The following is a 24,290-nucleotide window of genomic DNA, read 5'->3' as shown; positions in this document are numbered from 1 at the left end:
AATTGATGCAAGACATAATTAGGACGAGTGTGAACATTGTTCCAATGGCAATTAGAACGCGGCTTGACAATTGCAGTTCATATATATAAGACTAGTACTACTCATCACGTAGCTCTATATATATTACCCGTATATAGTATAATGGTATATACTACTATAGACGTATATATAGGTATATACTACTACTCTATGATTTATAGTTTTCCTATATTTTTCTTCGTCAAAATGTAACTTTTTTATTTTCTTTCATAGCTCGACTGCCCACTAGCCATGGAAAGGATTAAGGAGGACCGGCCAATCACCATCAAGGATGACAAGGGCAACCTGAACCGCTGCATTGCAGATATAGTTTCTGTACGTCCTCTCTGCTCTCCGTCATATTAAACTCCAACAGGAGGCTTATTTTGGAAGTGTGCCATGATAAAAAATGTTTGTTTATGAAATTATTTAGTGTTTTCAGCTCAAGCACTCAGTGGTTGAAGTGGTTACACTTAATTTGGCTCATCCAGTCGTATCAACGGCCAGCTTTTATCTACCAATATAATTGGCTGATAGACGGTTGGATTTTTAGCAAAGAATGTGCTCTGTTTTCTTGTTGATGAATGTGCAAGTCTCATTGTTCGTCACCTTCTCTTTCAGCTCTTCATCACTGTGATGGACAAGCTCAGACTGGAGATCAGGGCCATGGATGAGGTAAATACAACAAAAAAGTATAAAAGTGTAATAAACCTTTTAGAAACTACTGTGATACTGATTATTTTCTATTGGTCCAGATCCAGCCAGACCTTAGGGAGCTGATGGAAACCATGAACAGAATGAGCAACATGCCTCCAGACTCAGAGGCTAAGGACAAAGTCAGCCTCTGGTGAGTCTTGACATGTATTCTATTATTTGGTCTCCTTATGAGTAGGTTATGCGAAATGTAATGTTTATTTAGTTGAAGCGTCTTTGGGGTTGATACCTAAACAGACACTTAGTAAATCCCAATAGTAACTGCATATTTACTATGTAAATCCGTTTTGGTTTTTTGGGCTTTTTGTCAAAGAGGTAGTGAACAAGTCAAGACGTGCTTTAATATATTTATGCAAAGGGAGATTCTTTTCTTAAACCTAGTTATAAAACTTATTTAATGGATATCAACAAGTGGACAATTTCCTTGACTGCTTGTATAAGTTAAACCAGTAGTGCTAAACGTAGGCCAGTCTGTGATAAGTCTTAACAAACGGTTGTTGTGTTTTCTCCTCAGGCTGGCCACCCTCAGCAGCATGTCGGCCTCAGACGAGTTGGATGATAATCAGGTGCGCCAGATGCTGTTTGATCTGGAGTCGGCTTACAATGCCTTCAACCGCTTCCTCCACTCCTCCTAAAGCCTCGGCCCATCATCGATCCACCTGTCTGAAATTCTGACTCTAATATCTATTAAGTTAAAAAAAAACACTCTTCCTTCTCCTTCTGGCTATTGATGGGGCAGGTTCAGATCTGGACGGGGTCTAGATCTGTCTCACATCAGCCCATTTCTTTTCGTATGTCCTTTTTATTCATATTGTGTACTATTCAAACTCCTCGCCTCGTGTACTTCAGTGTCTGGGACATCATGATGCCTGCAGCCTTGCCCCCCAGGTTTAATCTGTGCTGTGAGACACTCCATTGGCCTCTTTTCTACCCAAACTTGTGTGAAAAAACCTTTAACATTGGCTGTAAATTCTGCTCTGGACAAAACAGTTTACTTCTAACTTTGTACTGTAATATCAAAAAGGTCTAATTTTATACTTTTGCAGAGCACCAACAAAGAAGCATGATACAATTATTACGGGCAAAGTCTGCAGATTAAGAAAAGGCTGCAACAGCCAAAGCCTTTCTCATTGGAAAGATAAATATATATTCGTTTCTTTTTGGTACCTTAATTCTATCCACTGCCGGCCACTTAGGGTCGGATTAGCATTTTCTGTTCTGTATTACATTTTGTTTTTCTATCAATTTTAATGCAGGACCTGCAGGTTCTGAAGCTGACATACTTAGTCTCTCAGTTAATAGAAAAGGAATGCAGCTTTAATAATTTATGGACTTTAATGTTAAACTGCACTTCAGATTAATACTTATATTGAAATGTTGATGGAAGAAGTTGTTTGTGTACATTTTCTAGCCCTTTTTTCTGTTAACAAACCTAATCCATATTTCCTTTACAAGTGAGGGCTGGCCACATGAAGTAGGTAAAGCGAGGTGGACACACCCCCTCTTCATTTTGCTTGCGAAATATGTTTCAACCCTCAAACATCATTAGGGAAAACATATTTATTAAGAATTATCATTGTAAATAATAGTTTTGATTTTAAATAAGAGCATGTAACACCTTTTTAGAAATAAAAATGAAAAATCTACCTCCATCTTTGTTGTGTGATTTGTTCAAAGTTTTGTCTTTAGACTGTGTAAAATATTTAACATCTTATGTGACATCTTAAGAAATGTTCCAAGAGGGCAGGCGTCAGGATATTAAGAAATGTGAAGGGACTAAATAGTACTTGCTGTACGGCTTATTCAACGAGATGTTATTTTGATTATACTGGGCAGCTGTGGCTCTGGACCGGTTGCTTTAATGTTGGCGGTTTGAAACATGGACCCTGCAATTTCCTAGGTCAAGATTCTGAACCCCAAATTGCTCCCGATCACTAAGCCACTAGTGATTGTGTGTGATTTTTTTTTTCTGTGTCAATGTATGTCTTGGCTTTGGTTGTAAAGTGCTTTGAGTCTTTAATACATTTAGAAAGGCCATATATAAATGGTAACCTTTACCATTTCCATTTTGTTCCTCCTAAGAGGGTACTCCAGCAGCTTATTTGAGGAACTTGCCGAACCATGTAAGAAACAAAGTTAAAATTGATACAGCAGTGGTTGAGATGACCTGATTTAACCCCAGAAAGAATGACTCCTACATTTCCCATAATTCAACTCAGTAGCAGCTTTTATTAGCAACAGTTCGAAAGTCAGGATTTCATAAAGTCGAAGTCTCCCATGAAAAGATGAAATGGCAAAGGTCTAATCTTTACTGTTTTAATTGCCTTTTTGCATGTTTATCAGTTTTTATTTCAAGGTTAATCATTTACTTCAACTACTGTTTCTCTCTGAAGTCACATTGTATTATGGGTTATCCATTGTTGACCATGGACATAGTTGAAGCACCTTATTGTTCATTACTTGTGAGGACAGGTCCCAGTGAGCTAAAGTCGAAACTGGAAAAGCAGTCAAACAGATACCAGGCAGTGCTATTAACTTGAAAACAAGTTTGCAAAACACTTTGCATGATGCAAAAGTGTACAAACATAACTACGGTCTTTCTATAATCCCATTGCCTCACCCATTTTGTATAGTACTAATCTCCTTGATCACACCAGATGTCCCATGGCCGGCCCCTAACACCTCTTATACAATAAAGCAAAGACAAACAAGCCTTTTTTTATGGTGTATGTTACAGATCTTTCTGTGGATAGCTCTATTGTGGCCTTTCTTTGTCTCTTCGTAGTTGCTGTGTGTCTATTTTGGATTATTTGTGGTTGCTTTGCCTCTTTGAGCGTTTGAGCTCATTTTGTGTTTCTTTGAGCTAATTATTTATCAATGTGGCTGGTCGTCAATTTTTCCGATACATCTTGTATGTCTCTTTTTGTTATTGGTATACCTCTGTAAGTTTTTTTTTTTTAGCCCTTCTTAGGTATTTTATGTCATTTTGCAGTTGCTTTGCGTGTCGTTGTAGTCTTGTTGGGTTTTTTTGTGGTCTGTTCGTGGTCATTTCTTTGCTCTTTGTGATTGTGTAACACACTTTGTGTTGACATCTTTTTTGAGTAAAGTTGTATCTCTCTGAAGTTAGTTTGTTTCGCTTTGTAGTGGTTTTATGTATTTGTGTTAATTTCTCTTGAAGTGACTGACAGTTTTTGGATAAGGACGTGACACTTTTGGCCCCTGTGTCTGGGTAGCATTTTATGCTGCGGCTCCTTTAAGAAACCAGACAGCAGCGTTACCAGGACGACAAGTAGAGACAAACGTGTACGTTTTAGTCAGTTTGCATTAGCAGAGGAGGGGAGTATCAAAACTTGCGGAGATAATTAAATATCACCTTCACAAATAACAACACATTTTGTACAGTACAAATTATATGTATCAGTCACTTAATTGAGTTAAAAACTAACCTGCTGCTTCTCGACCGACGGTGATAGTTAAACAGTAAGCGACGCGATGTCTGACAGCACTTTGTGGATTATCATGTCGCTGCTGGATAAAATACAGAACTAGCCTGCAGAAAAACGTTTTTTTTTTTTTATGGAAATCAACACAAGTCTCTGAAGTAACTCGCTTTACCATTCATTCACTTCCGCCAACGGTGTTAACTACTGTTTTCCGAGAATTCAAGATCTTTTTCAGGAATAATCAAAGAGTGTGGAAATGCTTTCTGCATGAGCAAGAGGATTGTTAAAAAATGAGCAAAAAATATCAATCAACAAACGTTTCTGAGGTGGAGGACCACATTTCTCTCAAGTATGAAATCAAGAAGAGACTTGGAAAAGGGGTGAGTGACTTTCTGCCTCTTCATTTACTAGATTCAAAATGGAAACGTGTATTTATTTACCCCTGGCCAGAGGTGGAAGAAGTACTCAGATATTGCACATAAGTTAAAACAAAGTACAACATGTTACTGTAAAAGTATTAGCATCAAAATATACTTAAAGTACTATAAGTAAAAGTAGTCATTATGCAAACTGTCCCCCTTCAGAACAATATAGGATATGTGTTGATTATAATTATTGATGCATTAATGTGTTTATCAAAGCTGCTATAGGTGCAGCTAAATGTATTTATTTTGTAGGGTATCCAGTGAATGTTACCAGGTGTAACTAAAGTCTTATAAGTGTTGTATATTAAACATCAAAGTAAGTAACTAAAGGTATTACATAAGTGTTGTAGAGTAAAAGTACAGGATTTGCCTCTGAACTGTAATGGAGTAGAAGTACAAAGTGCAGTACTTTCGTAAATGTAATACACAACTCCTTATTGCAAAAAGGTTTTATGAGTTGCCAAACGCTTTCAATGCTGATTATACCAACAACCTGTTCACAACAACCTGCTGGGCACCTGTACATTAATGTTTACCACATTTTTAAACCCCGTTTAAGACACATTCCTGAAATTATTCAGACTTAAATCTCTCCATGATGTTGCAATGAAAGGTTTATTTACGATAAAGTCTTTCTTTGCAGATCAGCTGTTGTGTGAGGACACTTATTCCCTTCAGAGTGCAACCCGTCTCTGTTTTCCTTCTTGCCACAGGACTATTCGTAGCTTGGTTTCTTTCCATAAACTGTCCACAGAGACTCACAAATTGCTGCTCTGCTGTGTACAATGACCAGGTGGTGACTGACACGTACACAAGTGTTATTGGCTAACTGCACACACCTGTCCTGAAGGCGGAGGTGACTCATGCTGTTTAACCTTGTCTGCTTTGATACTGGCATCCTTTCATGTTGTGCTTCAGGTACCTATAATTAGAAGCACTGTTTGGCTTCAAGATCCAAAGGTTTTATTTTCATATGCACAGCAGCTCCAGTGTAGTCATGGCTATGAATATCTTAAGTGCTTCTCCATGTTTAGTTCTGACCCGTCCCAGAAGACCTGAGAGGCATAAAACAATAAAATAATAAAAAATAGTGCAAGAACAACAAAACTAATATAAAATACAAGTGAACTAGTTTCACGTATATTTAGTTTAGTTACAATAAGAGTGACCTGCATCACTGCTGCCTCTGTTATGCTTCACTTCATCGCCTTTATCCGCACCCTAACTCTCCTTTCACAATGGATTTTTCGTCATTGCTACTATTGAGGGCACAGAGGTCATGTCCTCACATTTTTGTGATCAGATGTGCATTTGACATGTTTTATAATTAAAAGTTACACATTTACACAAGCCACATATTAAAAGTGGTGCAATAATGACTTTTGAACCACTTTTAATATGTTTCCTTTACTTATGCAGTTGAAAACAATATTAATGTGTGACAGAATATCATCCTCCTCATGCATGGCGATCTGATGTTACCATGTTGTGTCTCTCTCAGGCTTATGGCATTGTATGGAAAGCTGTTGACAGACAAACAGGCGAGATCGTGGCCGTGAAGAAGATCTTTGACGCCTTCAGGAACAGGACGGATGCCCAGGTGAGTGCTTGATGACCTTTTTAATAGAAAGATAAGATTGGCTAATGATTAAATAGAGCAGGAGGCTTGTGTGTCCTTTTAAAGTTCACATCCTAATTGTACTTTTCTTTTCTTTTGCAGCGGACATTCAGGGAAATCATGTTCCTCCAGGTAACAATTATCATCATACTATCATTCTCTTGAATTTAACTCCAAAAACGTTTACTGTAAATAGTTTTTTTATTGAAGGTATGTATGCTGATACTGCTACAGTAGTTGTACCATGCCTTTCTTAATCAGCACAGCACTGTTTATTTTTCCATTAATGTTACGTCACAGCTGATTGCTTTATAGGCAGGAACATACTGGAAAGGTTTCTGAACTGAATTTGCAGCTGTTTAGTTTACTGTGTGCAAACCATTGAGCAATGACACTGCTGGGGACACACTGGGGTAAAAACCAAACAGCAGCAGAGACTTCAGTTTTCTTAATATCCTCAAGGTCAATGGCAATGACCAGCGACAATGTTCCCTTATCACTTACGTGTATATCTTTATTTCTTTTAACATTTCCTAAGATCATAAAATATCTTAATATTATCATTTTATTGAGCCAGACAATGATATACATTCAGCACCTTGTTGTGTAAATGCTCATCTCCATTTATACACAATGATTCACCGCCATTCACAGATATTAAACAGATTATAGTGACAATACATGATTGTGTTTAGAAATTCAAATCAAAATCTAGGAATATTAACACAAATATTGATTTCTACCTTTTACTTTGATTTCCTTATGTAACATATCCTTGAGTATTTATTTGCTGACCTACATCCATGTGACCTTCAGCTGTGTTTCTGGCCCCTTAATCAGCTGTTGTTAAGTTTCAGTAAAATTCCAGTGTTGTTGTAATGGGTTTTATAGTGACCATTATGTAACTTGTTGTTTTCACAACCTTTACACAAAAAGCGCCAGTCATCATTATTAGTCTGAAACTGTTGCTTCTGTTACTACATCGCCCCTTTCTGTTACAGGAGTTTGGCGATCATCCCAACATCGTCCAACTTCTAAATGTCGTCAGAGCTCAAAATGATAAAGACATTTATCTTATCTTTGAGTATATGGGTGAGTGTTTGGGAAGTTTTGTACACTTCAAGAAAGAATCGTCTGATGCTTTGACGCAATAAGGGAACAGTAAAGATTACAGAAGCGCTTATTAGTTTAACTTGGCCCTGAAAAGGTGTGTGTATGTGTGTGTGTGTGTGTGTGTGTGTGTTTGTGTGTGTGTGTGTGTGTGTGTGTGCGTGCGTGTGTGCGTGCATGCGTGCGCGCGCGTGCGTGCGTGCGTACGTGCGTGTGTGTGTGTGTGTTTGGCTGGCTGCACTGTCTTACTGCTGAGTCCACACACTGGCCTCGCCCTTCTCTGCAGTATAAACCATGAATACAGCAGCATTCAGCACAGACCTCCACTGTTTCTCCCTGGCACTTAAATTACAATACTTTGCTAAAATGATTGTGTATTTTAATTCGGAGAAGCCTGGATTCACAATTCATCCATTTGTGTTACTATAACAGTCATATTGTTATAATCAATTTTTTTTCCTGCTTGTAACAGATACCGACCTGCATGCAGTGATAAAGAAAGGCACCCTTCTGAAGGACATCCACAAACGTTATGTGATGTACCAGCTCTTCAAAGCCATCAAATACCTACACTCAGGAAATGTTATCCACAGGGACCATAAGGTACAGTAGGCAGGTGGAGAATATTAAGCAACAGGCCCGAATGCATTTTCCTTTATCTTCTTTTGTGGTAGTTGATTACTTTTTCATGAAGGGAGACATTACAGTTGATTACTTACAGGTTACATTAATACAATTATTTGTTATATCACAAGTGTTCTGAAAATGTATGTTTAAAATGCAAATGAGGCATTATCTAATGCAAATTCTTTAGTGAATTAAATTAATCTAGATAAGAAAATATACAAACTATTTTTTGGCCTGTAGTCACTTTCATACATTTCTGGTTTGAGGTCTTCTTTTATTTGACTTCTTCAAATTCCTTTTTATGTTCAACCCAGTAGAAAAAGGGGAGGGGTAGGAATCAATAACTGTTTGGCATTTTCTCAACTCCTATGCAAATCCAAGCCATTACTTAAGTCCAAAATACTGTTTATGTTAACACATTCTGTAAGACTTGCTAGTCTGCGGAAAATCAGCTGACACTATAATATCCTCTGTTTCGAACTGACTAGAATTTCCTTCCTTCTTTCTGCCAGTTGTCTGTTGTTGCATCTCTTTTCACTGTTTTCATATCATGGTCAAGCTGCTTGAATTAACCTCTCTGTAAATACGTGAAAACTGAACTATTATTGTCCCTGTGAAGAATGTTTCTCTTGTCTGTGTTTCCCACAGCCATCCAACGTGTTGCTGGACACCGACTGTGTAGTCAAGCTGTGTGATTTCGGCTTGGCCAGATCGCTCAATCAGATCCAAGAGGACAGTGGGAATCCAGCGCTGACGGAGTACGTGGCGACGCGGTGGTACCGAGCTCCTGAGATCCTGCTGGGGTCCACAAGGTATCAACTGTGATGAGTGATGTGTCGACCACTTTAGGCGCTTATTCCAACACATGTCAGCATTCACACACATTCATACAGAGGCTTTTATACAAGGGGCCACCTGCTCTGCAGGAGAGATGAACACACACTTACACACACTGTTGGCCATGCCATGAGTCGAGCATTGGGATTTGGGGTTCAGTATCTGCTTGGGTCTGCTTGTTCTTCACAGCAGTGGTTTTAAAGGACAGTTGACCCAAAATAAAAAAATACATAATTTCCTCTCACCTGTAGTGCTTTTTATCATCTTAATGGTTTTGTTGTTAGTTTTGTTTATGTTGGCAATATCAGAAATTAAGATATCTGCCTTTCAAATATCTACAGAGCACTACACTGCTCTACATTCCAAACATAGTTCATGGTGTGACCCCTTTACTTAAGATAATCAACAAACAGTTTAATATAGGAACTACTTTTCTTTCTACATATCAAAGAATGATCTCACTCTTATCCAAGCCTCTCACCCAAGTGTAGATGCACACATTACTTCTGCGAGGTGATGCACCTTGGGGTTGTAATTTCTATGACTGATAACTCAGACATTCGGCAACTCACTCAAATACTCATTTTAAATGGATTAATAGTGCTACAGGTAAAAAGAAATAAATGTATTTTGATCTGGGGGAAAAATGTACCTCTAAACCAAGTGAATTCCAATGACTGAACTGTGTGTGTGTAGTTATGAGTGTACCAGACTTTGAGAAGTACATCTTGTCCAAAGGTACACTAAAGGTGTGGACATGTGGAGCCTCGGCTGTATCCTGGGAGAAATGCTGCTGGGGGAAGCGCTGTTCCCTGGGACGTCCACCATCAACCAGATAGAGAAGATCATGACCACCATACCCCACCCCAGCCCAGAAGGTGATTCAAAACACCCACACTGCACTTTCAGTAAAGGACTGCAATCTTCACTATGAATTCATTAAATGCAATTTCCTTTTCAGATATTCTAGCAATCAAGTCTGAATATGGATCCTCAGTGATTCAGAGAATGTTACTAAAGTAAGAAAACGTTTTGTATTATTTTGTGATTTAATAATCCTGCCTAGTCTTTTCTCAACTTGTAACTCCTGGTATAGAGCTAGTTTTGTTAGTAACACTAACACATTTCCTTCCTTCCACTTTGAAGATTATTATCAGGGCTTTCAAGAGCGGGGGAGGGGGGCTGATAACACGCTCTGAGAGCAGCAGCTTCGATTATTGCAGAGGTGCAATGACGCAACAGTGACAAAGCAGCATCATAAACTAAGCAATGACAGCTGTGAAACACCACCTTGTTTGTTGCAGAGAAATGAGAAGAACAGGGAGAGTCAGATTGTTTGCTTGAATAATCTCCAAAGCTTTGCTATATTTTAAAAGTAGCAGTATTCTTATGTATCCATCTTTTACTCTTCTTAGTTAAATATTGACACCTCAAAATTCTCCTCTCAACTGAGTTTCTTCGTCCTGGTGCTTTCTTAACAACATTTATGAACAAGGTTTGTGAGATTTCATTGCATTAAGTGTACAGTATGGTTTTGATAAGATGGATGCATGGAATACAAAAGACAATGTTTCTCCTTCTGAGACATCTCATTATTTGTAATCTTTTTTTAAAATAATAGTACACAATGCTAAACATCCAAAAAAAAGGTTTAAATATGGCTCTTCCTTCCTTCCCCAGACCACAGGTGCCTTTGGAGGATCTTCTCCAGCCTTCTGTGCCTCCAGATGCTCTGGACCTGTTGAGAGGTTTGCTCGTTTTCAACCCAGACAAGCGACTGACCGCTGAGCAAGCCCTGCAACACCCATATGTAGCCAGGTATTAAAGATCAAGAATTCCAATTCATTGATGGATAAGTAACTGTGGTTTTCCTTACAGCAAAATGATTGAGAGATATGTGTTTTCGATAGTAAAATCGATAGTTTGTTTTTCTGCCCGTGCTAAATTGAAATAAGTATTTAAATAATAGGAGCATATTACCATTTGGTGCTTTCACTTACTATCATTTCTATCTCTGGAGGTTTCACAATCCAGCCAAGGAGCCCGCCCTTAACTACGATGTCGTGCTTCCAGTGGATGATGATGTACAACTATCTGTGGTTCAGTACCGCAACACACTTTATGAGGTACAAAATGAGTTTGAAAGGTTCAGAAGGAAACAACAACAATGTAATCTTTACACAGTAGGCCATATTGCAAAAAGAAGTGTATTGCAAAAAAATCATTTTGACCTTTGGTCTGATCACAGTGATTAAACCCAATGATCCTCCTCTCTACCTGCAGATGATGCTGGAGAGGAGAACTAATCAGGGGATGCTGAGGCTAATCCAACCAAAGGACGGACGCTCTGTCAGAAGCGTTGAGAAGCCCAATGTGAAGGAGAAAGTAGAGAAGGGACTAGTCAAAGTGAGTGGGGACAATGACCATAAGGGGGAAACACAACACGTAAAGACTGAAGAGTCAAACCCAGAGCCTTTACAAACAGCCGTCCCTGAACCTGCGCCCGTGTCAACCCCGCCTGCTGTGGAGAAGAGGAGTCCCTTATCGAGTCCCGACGGTTTGGGAAAACTCACCTACAACCCCATCACACATGCCCCAAGTATGTCTGAATTACTTGTTCTCCAAACAGGGCTGGGGATTGAACCTCAGTACTTTGTTACTTTTAATTGTATGTAAAGTGTCTCTGAGTATTGGGAAAAGCGCTATACAAATCCCATGAATTATTACTATTATTATTATACAATATGTTCATAGCACAGGGTATTAAATACTGGGAAGATTTGTAATTTGATTAAATGTTTTGTATGCTTGTTTAAAGTAACAATTGTTTCACAAGTTCACAATGCAGCTTTATAATTATTCAAAAGATCCTGCTCTATATCCTCCTACACTTTTAAAACCCAAAGTATAAAATGATTTGTTCTCTTTTGGAGACATCTCTAAGTTGTCCTTAAACCCATTATTCCAAAAGTGGATTACAGGCTCGGTGTGGTATTATATATTCTGTGAACAAGCGTAAAGACCTGAATAATGTCACCTCCATGTCCCCTGTGTACTTAAGGGAGCTGGGGTTGGGGTTAACATAACATATAAAAAGAATGTTGTTTTTGGTATTTGGGTCTCAAACACACACTATTAATACATACCTTCAGATAGAAAACACAGCTTCCTCTTTGTTTTATTCAGATGCTTTTGTCCGGAGTCCGGCTGGTCCTCCTCATCACGGCTTCTCCACTGCAGCAGGCAGGAAACACGTGGGACCGACCAGTAATGGAAGTGCAACAACATCACCAACAGAGGGCAGCAACACTGATGAAGTAATCAACAGACCTCAGCTCACTCAATGTTCAGTTTTGTTTTCCTTTGCTGCCTGTGATGTGATCTTGTTTTGTTTTTACTTTCTTTTTTCATCTTCTTGCACTGTTTCCTACTCGCATTAGTTCTGTGTCTCATTTTGTATGCTGCTCTCTCTTATCACTACCCTCACAAGTCCATGGATCAGATTCTCCAGCGTGGTCGCTCCGCCCCTGTGGCCCACACCAGCTCCTTCTCCTCGACCTTAAACCAAACCCAGAACCACCCGCTGGTTCGCAAGGAAGAGCCCTCCCTGCCCTCTGGGCTGTACGTCACATCTGCCCGCCTGGTCAGTCCACCACTCCTCAGGACTTTTAAAATATGACTCAATGCCACAATGCAATTTAAGGTTATTATACATGATGAAATATTGATTTAGAGGTAGAACATATGAAAATAGTTGTATTTTTCTTATTTGTCCACTTCTTTTATGACTTACCTCATTGCTTACATTGTTTTCACCCTTTGTCACGGCTCATTTACATGATTAAGTCAATCTTATCACTCCTTATTTAAAGAATTCACTCACTTTTTCACCTTTGCCCATGACGCATTTGAAAAGTCAGGAAATTGTCTTTTTCTATAATTTACTAATATGAAGATGGAGTGGCCAAACGAGGTGTGTCTAACTTTCTTTTTCTTCCCTTGCAGAACCAGCGCTCCAACCCTCCGGTTCGTGAGGCTCGGCCCCCAACACGCTTCAGCAAGAAAGTGTATCAGAGTAACTGTAATGTGGCCGCAGCAGGCGACCCTCGAGCCAAACTGGGCAGCTATTGCCAGGCCTATGGCACGATCAACAAGACTGATCTGGACAATCTGCTACGAAGCCGCCCGTACAACCAGTAGCTGCTGTCATGTCAGCGGTCACATATGTGTCACATGTTTGAACACACAACAAAGTTTGCCCTGCAATAGAATGTTAGCAACGAGGCAAACTAAAACAAGGCTTGTAAAACGAAACTGTGATGACTGTTACACTGATTGTATAATATGTAGATGGTATTCTTTGGAGATGTGTGTGTTTCATGATCCATGAAATATGTAAAATTCATATTACGTTTATCAAATTGAACCAGCATTTCAGGAACATTTGTTTATGTAAGGCCAACATGTTTCGCTCTGTATCATCTCTCACAAGGTTGGATTACTAACCAGACAAACCCAAGACCTTCAGCTTTTAAGGTGACTCAGTTTGGAGTCATCTACACATTTCTTTGGTAATATGCACCTTTTATAGCACATTATCAGTTGAAATGTTTACTTGTCTATGTGTTAGAGAATGTGTGTCAATATTGACATGTTAAATGTTCCTAAATATATTGGTTTTTAACTCATTCGCAAACACAGGGTCAACATGGCCTCAGACATACTGTACTTCTTACCCATGAAGTGGCCCACTAAAAGGGTCAAACAAGCCATGATTTAGCCTTAATGGTTTATGCACATTAGGCAATTTGCTTTTAGCCGAAAACAGAATATCTGTACAGTTTGCAAATAGATATTTAAATTGATAATATAAAATAGTATTTTTTATGTGAATTCAGAAGCAATACTTGTTCATATTGTGTACAGAAAGTAAAAATATTTGTGTTTATAATTTTAAACAGACTTGGGTGACTGTGGCAGCAGACCAGCATAAAGTTTAATAATAAACAGAGTTGGAAATGATCTTGATTTCACCTGACATATTGAACAAAACACATGATATCACGTCAAGCCAAAACACACACAATACGCAACAGGACCTCCAGGTACTTGATTGAAAAAACTGATTAAAACTTGAATAAAAATATTATATACAAAAATGTGTGCTAAGGTTGAAAGCAGGTATGGGCTAATTTAAACAAAAATATATACTTCCTCGTTGTAGAATCTATAAAACACCATCAATAATGTATTTATTATATTATAATCTGAATCTGCAAAGTATAGAGTAGGCTGTCAGTTAATTGTAGTTGATTCAATATTTCCTTTAAAATTGCAGGGAAGTTGAGGTACAAAAGTTGATGTAGATTTGGATTAATGATGTGAAATATAATCAACACTTAGATAAACCTGGAGTAACATTCACAAGCTACCCTGCAGTATACAAAGTAATTCAAACTTGCTGCACCTTTACCAGCTTTGATAACACTTTAATACATAAATAACTATAATCAAAAGATATCATATATTATTCTGGATTGGGCCAATCTGCATAAAGAGTACTTTACTTTTGGTACTCTAAGTAGCCTATGTTGATGCCAAAGAACTGTAACATTTTGAATATAGGTACAAGATCTGAGCACTTCTCCCACCTGCCTCCAGTTACATCTAGATCTCTTGGTTGCAGTATTTAGCTAGTAAACCCAAGACAGACCCTTGACTGCACAACCTTTTTTTGCTCACTCACAGAAAAACACTGCGTCATTCAGAGAGAAGCTAACTTGTCATTTTATAATACGCGGAGATTCCCACACACCACGTGATAACACCGTGTGGTGGTGACGTCAGCAGCAGTTCTCGTTCTCGACCCAGTTGTTCACATAGATCAGGAGGAGGAGGAGGGAGCGTTAATGTCGGCTGAAACTCTCTATTTGACACATTAAAGGTACGTGTGTTAAATTCTATTGGTTGTACGTTTGCCCGGTATGTGTGTTTTATTTGTAGAAAGTATTTATTTATTTGTCAGTCGTTAAATACCCTGTTTTTGAGGCTAGCGAGCAGGCTGTGGTAAGCAACGGTCAGCATCATCCCGTCTGCTGTCACATAACGCCAGCAAGAGAGGGAGCGGGGAATTAACCAAACGGATGTTTTTAAAAGAAAATGTAACATCTAGATAGTACTGGCCAACTAATATCTTGCTTTAAAGGAAACTGACAGCTCAGCACTGTAAACATGGCCAGGCTGTTGTCATCGTCCAAAAAAATACTTATTTGATGGATTCAACATCCGGGATACTTGATGTTTACCATGTCTACAGCCTTATAACTCACAGGTTATCCCCGTGTTTTATACAGTGGTGGTGTTGCTAGCTTGGGGGTTTATATGTGTCAGTTTGATGTAACAGATGACCGCGCTGTCGCAGTGTTTATCTGCGGTGGCGAGGCCTACAGAGAGGGATGTACGGCCGCTGCAGGTGCTACCGGAAAACGAGGCCCATGTTTATGTTGGAGTCATGTGTCTGTTTTGCATAACCTCGAAACAGCTGTCATATCACCTTCTGTGTTCAGAGTGATGTTCACGTGTTATCTCCCTTGCATTTTGGTGGATTTTAAGCAAAGGTGGAAGAAGTACTCAAATGTTGTACTTAAACAGAACTAGCAAAGAGCCAGAATACTCTTTACAAGTACAAGTCCTGTATTCAAAATGCTAAAGTACAAAGGTATTGGTATCTAAATATACTAAAAGTACAAAAAATAGGAGTAGTTATTATGTTATTATATGCTTTGATTATAATGATCGATGTATTGATTTGTTTATCAAGCTGGTTAAGGCGAAACTAATTTCAACTAATTGTGAATTTAATCCAGGTATATCTAAAGTAAAAGTACAATATTTACTTCTGAATTGTAGTGGAGTAGAAGTACAAGTAGGATAAATGGAAATACTCAAGTAACAGTACTCAAAGTGACTTAAGTACGTACTTTGATAAGTGTACAGTTACTTTCCACAATGAGTAACCTGACCAAACAAATATTGAACTGAATATTATTCGATCACAAGTGATAGTTCACTATTTGAGCTCCAATGCAAAACATTAAGTTGGGACCAGTTTCTGATTTATATTATGTAAATGGTTACTATTTGGGTTTGGTGTTGTCATATAATAATAATAACGATGATTCATATGATTTGTATTAGAGCCAGCTTTTCCACGTGCTCAAAGTGCTTTACACCGACATATTACAGCATATTAGACATGTAACAGTTATTAACTGTGACAATACCCACAGATACACACATACATACACACGTATTTATGTCGTCATTAGTCCAGAAAGAGTACTGTCCCTGTTTAATCTGGGGAAAATATTGCAGCCCATACATTTTGTATAGTGGTGAATGTGTTGTTGATACTAGGCATCGGCCTTCTACATGTATGTCCAATACTTCCAAATCACTGTCTCCGCCTACAGCCCAACACATTCTTTGTTATGTACAGGCTACTCTTGACCCTTTGTAAATGTTTTTTGTTGTAGTTCTTCCCATTTCCGTTCTGACTGTCTGTGCGAATTAAGGCTCCAAGGAATAATCCTAGCATAGATTGTCCTTGTTTCTATCTTGATGTCTGGCTCACCTGAAAGTTACCAAACTTCTTTGTATAAAACGCTTACAATGACAATATGTCTTATGTCTTATGACGTTAAAGCTTTTGACTGAAACGGCCTCTTCTGTTCTTCCCTATCAGCAGGTTACTTAAGACATGCATGATGCCATGCAGAGCTAATGACTTTTGCTCTACTTGTTAAACACCTGGAACAGCTGAAACAACATCCATAACAATCATCTGGCTACTTAGTAATTATTTATCTATTCTCTAATATATCATTCCAATAACTTGTCATTATAGACTCTTATTGACTATTCATTTTTTAAAACTATTTTTCTTTGTATTTACTATTTACTTGCACTATATTTTTTGTTTATCTGTTATTTATTGTGTTGCACTGTTGGAGAAGCCTGTGACCTAAGATTTTCATCGGCATAACTACACTGTAGCTATGTTCGTATGACAAAATAAAAAACCTTGAAACCTTGAGTTTCACAGTGAGGGATTTTTTAAAGTCGAGGGTTATTTAATTTAAGAACAATCTGAGGAGACTTATAATAAGTGAGGTTAGTGGATGTGTCTTGTTGTGTGACCATCTGGGTGTGAAAGAGGGTTAACGTATACGATCAGGATAACACATTTTCTTTTGCAGCTTCACTTCGGTTCTGTTTGGAATAGTTTCGTTTTTCAAGGTTGAGAGGGTTTACTTTGAACAGACAAGAGAAATAAAGCAAGCTTCAGTATGTTTAAGAACGCCTCTTTAATTGGCAACTGCTTACATACATACATCATTAATGTCAAACTCTAAGCTAGGTATAAATTAGACACCTTTTATTAGAGCATTAGTGTAACATGTCACCTTATAATGGTTCAACAAAAAAGTGTTCTACTAATGTATGAAATGTAAGTGTTGTAATGGAAAACTTGTAAATATGTTGTATGGACATAAGCTTATGACAGCTGCACATTTTTAGGGTTATTAAATTGGGCAAAGGTACCACATTATGCTAACCTTCCTAAAGGGCCGCCATCTGTCACCAGGCGAGGTGTCTGCTGGTTTGACAGAGCAGAGCCGCACTGACACAGCGCGTCACAATGACAAACTCTAGCCAGACGACTGCATCGGCTGGCAGATATAGGCAGAGTCTCAGTGGGGATTTATCCAACAGTGTGATTTCATAACAGGACTTTCAAAGTTGTCATTAGTGCTTTGAGGTCTGATAAGAAAATCAGCTGGTTTCTCTCTACCGGTTGCAAAACGACTACCACAGATTGAATCACTCATGTGACTGTGATACAGCATTTCATCTTTGATAACAATCAGTGGGATAGTTATTGTTTATTACTTTTTTTTAAAATGGCATGTTCAAAAGCTGTAAACTTATTATTTTAAATATATGTTTCATTACATTTAACTCACCCTCCATCAGAGATCACAGCTTCTCACTTCTCTCCCTTTGTGACACCACATATTTTAACTCTCCACTTTGAATAAGCCCTGCCTCTTTGTGTGGCTGGTCCTGTTTTGTCACTGGGTTTCCTGGTGTGGCTCAGGCATGCACATGGCATGTTGTGTATGGGTTTGTCGAGGTATTGTGCTAGCCTAATTGTGTTAACGTGGCTCTCTGGCTAGCCCACTGAACCCCCCTCCAGCATAATTCCTCTAGCGATAGCTATCAGCAGAGGCCAGAGACACTGGCAATGCCCTCATCCATCTAGCGTCGGGCATCTGTCCTAAGAGGATTTAAATTCAGCCACGTAATGCTTGAAAAGCTGCACAAACTCACTACAATAAAAATAAACACTGTATTGACTGTGGTTACTGTTGGAGTGAATGTCTGTTAAAGATAGCACTTCATTTTAATGTTCTTTACTGAAGAACCAAAACCAGTTTTCACTTGATGCGCATTTCTGGAATTCACTAGACCGTGTTTTGTGTTTCTAGGTTGTTTATCTATCATACTAAAAAAACAATCAAGTCACTTCTATTGAACACGACTTACAGGATAACCTCAAGCCTTTTCTACAATTTGGAAATGTGTATAAGGCCTGGGGGGTATTTTGCTATATATATATTTTTAACATTCAACAGAATATGTGGGAGATATTGTTATGTTGGTCGGACAAATGAAGCTTTTTGAAGGAAAATGTGATGGGCATTTATTTTTACTGACATTTTATAGACCTAAAAATGAATAGTGTAAAGATCTAGAGTCAGTAACATCTGTACTATTTTCCATGTGATTGCAGCCCCGCACTGACATTGATGGCAAATTCTTCCCTGCCCTGAGTTACAAACGTAATGCATGAAATGTACATTAGACAGGGCCCTCCCTGTCCAACGGTCATTTCAAGCAATGGACTTTGGACATGGAGTGAGTCGTGTGTGTGTGTGTGTGTGTGTGTGTGTGTGTGTGTGTGTGTGTGTGTGTGTGTGTGTGTGTGTGTGTGTGTGTGTGTGTGTGTGTGTGTGTGTGTGTGTGTGTGTGTGTGTGTGTGTGTGTGTGTGTGTGTGTGTGTGTGTGTGTGTGTGTGTGTGGCAGGCAGGCAGGCAGGCAGGCAGGCGATTAGTTAAGAGCTCTTGGGTTATTCAGTTACATCTCCGGGTTCTTTCCATCGTCTTTTCTAATGCAATCAATTAAAACCTTATTTGTATTACATAATTGTTGAGAAGTGTATTTGTCATCTGAGATCAAGAGAATGATCTTTTAGTATTAAACCACTATCGATTTCAATGTAAAAATGTCCCTGATCAATACATAGATTTTACAGTTAATCAAAATGGCACTGTTATACATATATAGCCCCCCCTTACATAACCATTGTTGTGTGGAAAGCCAGGAGGGATTTGGCTCCTCAGATAATGATTGTAATCTGTTATGATCTTATGAAGACTGTCAGTATGAAGCAGAGCCGGCACTCGCCATGTTTGTCTGCAGTCTCACTGCACTGTCCCAGTGATGGACAGACGGAGATGGTAAAGACGGCACCAAAGTCTGGATGCATGTGCTAGAAATAGAGCATTGTTGCATAACGCTTACAGGGTGGCCTGGAAAGAGAGGAAGATAGAGGGACTATAAAACGGTTAGCTGGATTTGTTGCTTTCTAATCTGCCACTGAATGGATATTTCTGGACTGTTATTGTTGGTAGAGTGCTTTAAAGGAAGTATAAAGACTGAGAGTATGTCTGTATAACCATGCATTATATGCACAGCTGTACTAAATGCAGTCACTACTTAACTGTAGTGCTAGTTATCAATCTATATTGTTTTGATGTTAGTTTTAGATATGGCTGTAGATATTTCAGATTTGTCTCTACTACAAGGATTGAAGCCTAAAAAAATACAATTGCAAAAACCCAACAACAATGCCTTGTCCCTTGTTGTGATATGTCCCCTTTAAACCCCACAGACCTATGCTCCACTCTAAAGTCTGTCAGCTGCAGACTCAAGCATTTATTTGAAACTCCCTTTGAAAAGGGAGAATGCCTTTTGGTTCCCACCTTGCTCCGCAGAGGCTCTCCTGCAGGACTTCTATATAAACCTGTACACATTTGAAAGCACTTAAAAACTTTATCTCACTTGCAGAGAGATTTCTGTTTTCTACTTTGTCCCTCATCATGTAGATGCCCCATTAGCACTATAGAGGCCATTTTAACTGGCACAGAAACCTGTTGACCAGGATGTACAGGGGCCCGGCGGGGGGGGGGGGGGGAGGGACACTGCAGTAATGGCCAATATGTCAAGGCAGGATTAGTGATACATTTGGTAACCAAGACACCACCTGCGTGTTGGTAACACTATCTCTCTGGTGACTGTTCGCTGTCTTCTCAATTTCTCTCTTTCCCCATTCATCTGTTCACTTTGTCTGGCTAAATCCTAAAACCACTGTGTAGTATCAACAGTTTTATGAAGGTATGAATGTAGCCTGTGATTACAGGTGTACATTTTCAATTAGACCAGGGTCATTCACAGAAGTTTATAACCCAAATGATTGATAAAGATATTTGGAATATATTCCGTGGAGCAATTGAAAATGACAATCATCAGAAGTTGTCCTCGGGTGTTTGTAGAGACTCTTCAACCTGTGGCTTGTTTTATGACTGATAGTATACCTTGCTCCGGTTGGGTTAAATAACACGGCGTAAACTCATAGATCACTATTTTTTCTTCTCTTTTACTCTCATATGTAAATCACATGATTCAGAAGTTTGGTCATGTTGTGATACAAAAAAGGAAAAAATATAATACCAACTTATTTTAAACTACATCTAACAATCCTCGATGTTTTTTTGTGCAACAGAAAGCATGGCTCTTCCCAATACCTCTGTTCCCTCCCTGCAGCATCTCCTGATTGCCAGTCACATTTTAATCAGGGATATGCAGTGCCTGTGTCTCTGCCAGTTTGGCTCGGATAGTGTACCATCTTAACCTTTCCTCTGCTCTCTTCTGGGACTCATATTTGGGCAACATACCGTATATTTAAGTAGTTTGGGCAAGGTATCTTTGTATAAGCAAACTGATCTTAATTCTGCTTCATTTCTTCTCTTATGTTGTACTTGTAGCAGAGTGAGCCTTCCCCCTCATCATGTCCCAGGATAAGAGTGGATACCCAGTTATGGGTGAGAACAACCCACTTCATAACAGTGTCTACGGACCCCCTCAGCCAGGGTTCGACATGCCCCCTCCCAACTACAGCCAAGCCCCCGGGGGGGCGTACCCACCAGCAGGGAGCTACGGCCAGCCAGGCTTCGCCCAGGCAGGCCCGGGTTGCGCCCCTGGCCCCTACCCTCAGATGCCTTACCCTCAGATGCCCTACCCACAGGGACCCTACCCCCAGGGGCCTTATCAGCAAGGGCCTTATCAGCAAGGGCCCGCACAACCAGGATTTGCCGGTGACCCAATGGGTGAGTCGTGAAACCAAAGATTTGAACTATTATGAATAAACTTTCTAGGCCACCATATGTTTTGTTATAAGATACCTTAATGTGTTACAGAGGTGATGAACCATGACAAAGCAGGATAGAAGTATAGAGCCGTTCCCCTCCTTCACATTAGCACATCCTGTCATTTGACCCTAATCATGTTCCATACACAAAAACAACAGGGTCTAGAATGTCTAGGCAACATTTTGGCAGGACTATATTCAGTAAAATGTTGAATATAATCTGAAAATATAAAACATGTATATGGATGTTTTGTACCATTGTATGCATTTGATCCAGTTAGTTTAAGTCTAAAACCTATATTCAAATAAAAGAAGAAGAAAGGTAAAACAGAATGAGGGTGATAAATCCAACAAAGACATTTGACTAAGGACTGAAAATAACTAAAGGCCGGTGAGTGCCAGAAGAACTGTGTATGTTATCCAGGTCAACTACATCCAGTTTAGATCAGACTCAACACACATGACTAGGTAATCAATGAGATTATCAATGCTACAATCACAGTGTGGTGAACACGGCTCAGACACATGTCCAGTTGTTTATTGCACGTTGTTAAACTCTCGTCCTGTGATTGTTGTTCAGCAGCACCTGCAGGCAGCCCTGGTTACCAAGGTGATGTTCCCCCAAATTACTACGACAATGAGGAATTCACCAACTCTGGTTTTGAGGACAAAACCATCCGACAAGCCTTCATCAGAAAGGTAGGTCCCTTATCGTATGAACTATATTAGATGGGTTTAATAAAGAAGTAAACATAACATATAATATGAGTCACATTAATATGAAATACCACCAAAAAATAGTTTTGCAGCTCACCTGCTTTGTATCTTTTCTCCCACCAGGTCTTCGCGGTTCTCACGGTGCAGCTGCTGATCACCTTCTCCTTTGTTGCCATCTTCACCTTTGTTGACGAAGCAAAGGTCTTTGTGCGACGTAATCCATGGACATACTATGTGTCCTACGTGGTCTTTCTCGTGTCCCTGATCACCCTCAGCTGTTGTGGAGAATTCCGCCGCAAGCACCCCTGGAACTTGATTGCACTGGTAAGAACTACTCCTAATGCCAAATAATACAAAAAAGTCTATTTCTAACAGTAAAAAGTCTACTTACATGATATATAAACAGTTTGTTTGCAATATGAATGAGGAAAAATGTAATCAGACCTGAGAGCAATAAGTCAAATAAGCTAGTTCTACATTAGTGAGTCTTTGTTATTCCAAACGTATCTATTATAATGAGCCTGCATAGGTGTTTTCTTGATTGCTTATGGTCCACCTTTCCTTAGTCTCACCTGATTGCAGTTTAATGTATACGTTTGCTAATGGTCAAAGTAAATTGTTAGCGATGTGTACTGGTCCATTTGCACCCCCGCTGTATCAATATTTCTTTAAAGAGCTGTTGTCTGTGTGAAGTGTCGGAATCACCTTTCCTTAGTCTCACCTGAATCTACAACATGTAAAGTGTGTCTTCAGGATGTTTATGTGACCGTGTGTGTGTTCTGTGCCTTGCAGTCCATCCTGACCCTGAGCCTCTCCTACATGGTGGGCATGATCGCCAGCTTCTATGACACAGAGACGGTCATCATGGCCGTGGGCATCACTGCAGTGGTCTGCTTCACGGTCGTGCTCTTCTCACTACAGGTCAGTGCAATCATACAGCTGCTTGTATTAATTAAATTGAAAGTCTAAAGACAACATCAGCTCTCTGGTTCAAAAGCAAATGGGGGAATTCATTCTGGTTAGTTAAAACACACGCACTAAGCATTTTTTATTAACAAAGACATCAGTGTGCATTTATCATTTAGAGACAAGCTAAAAAAACATATATAAAATGCTGATGTGGGGCCTTTCTCACAGTATGACAACCGGTATGTGTGTGTATAAAAAGGGAAACAATTAGTGATGGCAAAATGAAGCTTTGAATGAAGCGTCGAACCACTTGGACAATTGTGTCGGAAATAGGTTCATTTCTCGAAGCTTCAGTTACAGCGACCTCTCCTGGCGAAGTGCAAGGCTGCAGTGGGTTTAACGTATCTTTGCCTTGAAAAATATTCGATGCACACACACACACACTAAGACTGAATATCATCTTCTATTTACAATTAAAGATTGATAATTGTGTGTATTGGGTTATTGAAAAGAGACTAGAGAGTGCTGGACATTTTATTGGGCGGAGAGGGCCTTTTTTCAGTTATTAAAGTTGAAAAGCAATGATTAGAAGATCATCCATTCCGGGTTTTGAACCAGCTGCGCGGAGGACATCGCCGCATTCGGGCCGCCGACTCTATCCACTGGGCTATCTATTCCTTATACTACTGAACTGTTTTTATATTACTCATTGTCTTTTTGTTCACAACTTCTCCACATTTCAAAGTGTTTCCCGAGGCAGAACGACCTATCTTTCTTCCTGGCTTGCTCTATAATGATCCAATTCAAATGCAATGCCAACAACAACTCAACAGCAACAACGCAAACTACGACAACAACCCACACATTGCGCATTGTTTTGAGCGGTTATAAAGTGTTGAAGCGCTCAAATTTGAAACTGTTTCAACCTATCACCTGTCAGAATAGAGACGAGGCAGTGCATTGAATCACCTGATTGGACGGCGAACCAGTGAGTTGATTCATTCAGGAAATGAAGCAGTTGCTGGTTCGGACGTCACATGTCACGTGATTTGAAGCAGTTGCTGCTTCGGACGTCACATGTCACGTGATTTGAAGCAAGCTTCGAAGCACTGCTTCTATGGAATAGGAAGTCCAGGGTTGAAGCTCCGTTCGAAGCTTCAGTGTCAAACTGCCATCACTGCTAAACATATCCTTTGCACATAATGACTAATCTCAACCACTGTCAATCTACACAAACCAACACTTTTGGCGCTCTCGCTATAACACTCCTTTCTTTCCAAGTGGAGCCGAGAGCCCGACCAGCGTCTGCCAGACGACAT

At 39.4% G+C, this 24,290-nt stretch overlaps 3 protein-coding genes across 3 annotated transcripts in view; all 3 read left to right on the top strand.

The window, feature by feature from the left end:
* Nucleotides 1-1,784, top strand: part of vps28 (VPS28 subunit of ESCRT-I) — a 4,163-nt gene extending 2,379 nt beyond the window's left edge. Inside the window, exons 7-10 of the mRNA XM_010772968.1 lie at nucleotides 253-354; nucleotides 640-693; nucleotides 774-865; nucleotides 1,247-1,784. Of these exons, the coding sequence (XP_010771270.1) occupies nucleotides 253-354; nucleotides 640-693; nucleotides 774-865; nucleotides 1,247-1,367 (369 nt within the window). The 3' untranslated portion in view covers nucleotides 1,368-1,784. The remainder of the gene's footprint in view (nucleotides 1-252; nucleotides 355-639; nucleotides 694-773; nucleotides 866-1,246) is intronic.
* A 2,236-nt stretch (nucleotides 1,785-4,020) lies between these two features.
* On the top strand, nucleotides 4,021-13,783 carry mapk15 (mitogen-activated protein kinase 15). Its single transcript, XM_010772967.1, has 14 exons — nucleotides 4,021-4,555; nucleotides 6,102-6,200; nucleotides 6,321-6,350; nucleotides 7,220-7,310; nucleotides 7,801-7,931; nucleotides 8,604-8,767; nucleotides 9,531-9,670; nucleotides 9,754-9,811; nucleotides 10,473-10,610; nucleotides 10,813-10,918; nucleotides 11,076-11,391; nucleotides 11,979-12,109; nucleotides 12,283-12,435; nucleotides 12,798-13,783. The coding sequence occupies exons 1-14, from the start codon at nucleotides 4,466-4,468 to the stop codon at nucleotides 12,990-12,992; spliced, it is 1,842 nt and encodes a 613-aa protein (XP_010771269.1). The 5' UTR covers nucleotides 4,021-4,465; the 3' UTR covers nucleotides 12,993-13,783.
* Nucleotides 13,784-14,635: 852 nt separating this feature from the next.
* The window catches only part of grinaa (glutamate receptor, ionotropic, N-methyl D-aspartate-associated protein 1a (glutamate binding)), a 14,821-nt gene continuing 5,166 nt past the window's right edge, over nucleotides 14,636-24,290 (top strand). The window contains exons 1-5 of the mRNA XM_010772966.1: nucleotides 14,636-14,736; nucleotides 20,963-21,304; nucleotides 21,929-22,044; nucleotides 22,186-22,386; nucleotides 22,855-22,983. Of these exons, the coding sequence (XP_010771268.1) occupies nucleotides 20,986-21,304; nucleotides 21,929-22,044; nucleotides 22,186-22,386; nucleotides 22,855-22,983 (765 nt within the window). The 5' untranslated portion in view covers nucleotides 14,636-14,736; nucleotides 20,963-20,985. The remainder of the gene's footprint in view (nucleotides 14,737-20,962; nucleotides 21,305-21,928; nucleotides 22,045-22,185; nucleotides 22,387-22,854; nucleotides 22,984-24,290) is intronic.

The sequence above is a fragment of the Notothenia coriiceps genome, unplaced genomic scaffold (genome assembly GCF_000735185.1).
Source record: "Notothenia coriiceps isolate Sejong01 unplaced genomic scaffold, NC01 NC01_scaffold00011851, whole genome shotgun sequence".
Classification (NCBI taxonomy): domain Eukaryota; kingdom Metazoa; phylum Chordata; class Actinopteri; order Perciformes; family Nototheniidae; genus Notothenia; species Notothenia coriiceps.
This window is presented reverse-complemented; position numbering and strand designations above follow the sequence as displayed.

Bases quoted from the DNA above. Each gene is read 5' to 3' on its own strand.
- mapk15 (XM_010772967.1), top strand. From the start codon at position 4,466: ATGAGCAAAAAATATCAATCAACAAACGTTTCTGAGGTGGAGGACCAC. The intron at 10,919-11,075 runs GTACAAAATGAG...CTCTACCTGCAG, and splicing joins ACCGCAACACACTTTATGAG to ATGATGCTGGAGAGGAGAAC. The intron at 12,436-12,797 runs GTCAGTCCACCA...CTTCCCTTGCAG, and splicing joins ACGTCACATCTGCCCGCCTG to AACCAGCGCTCCAACCCTCC.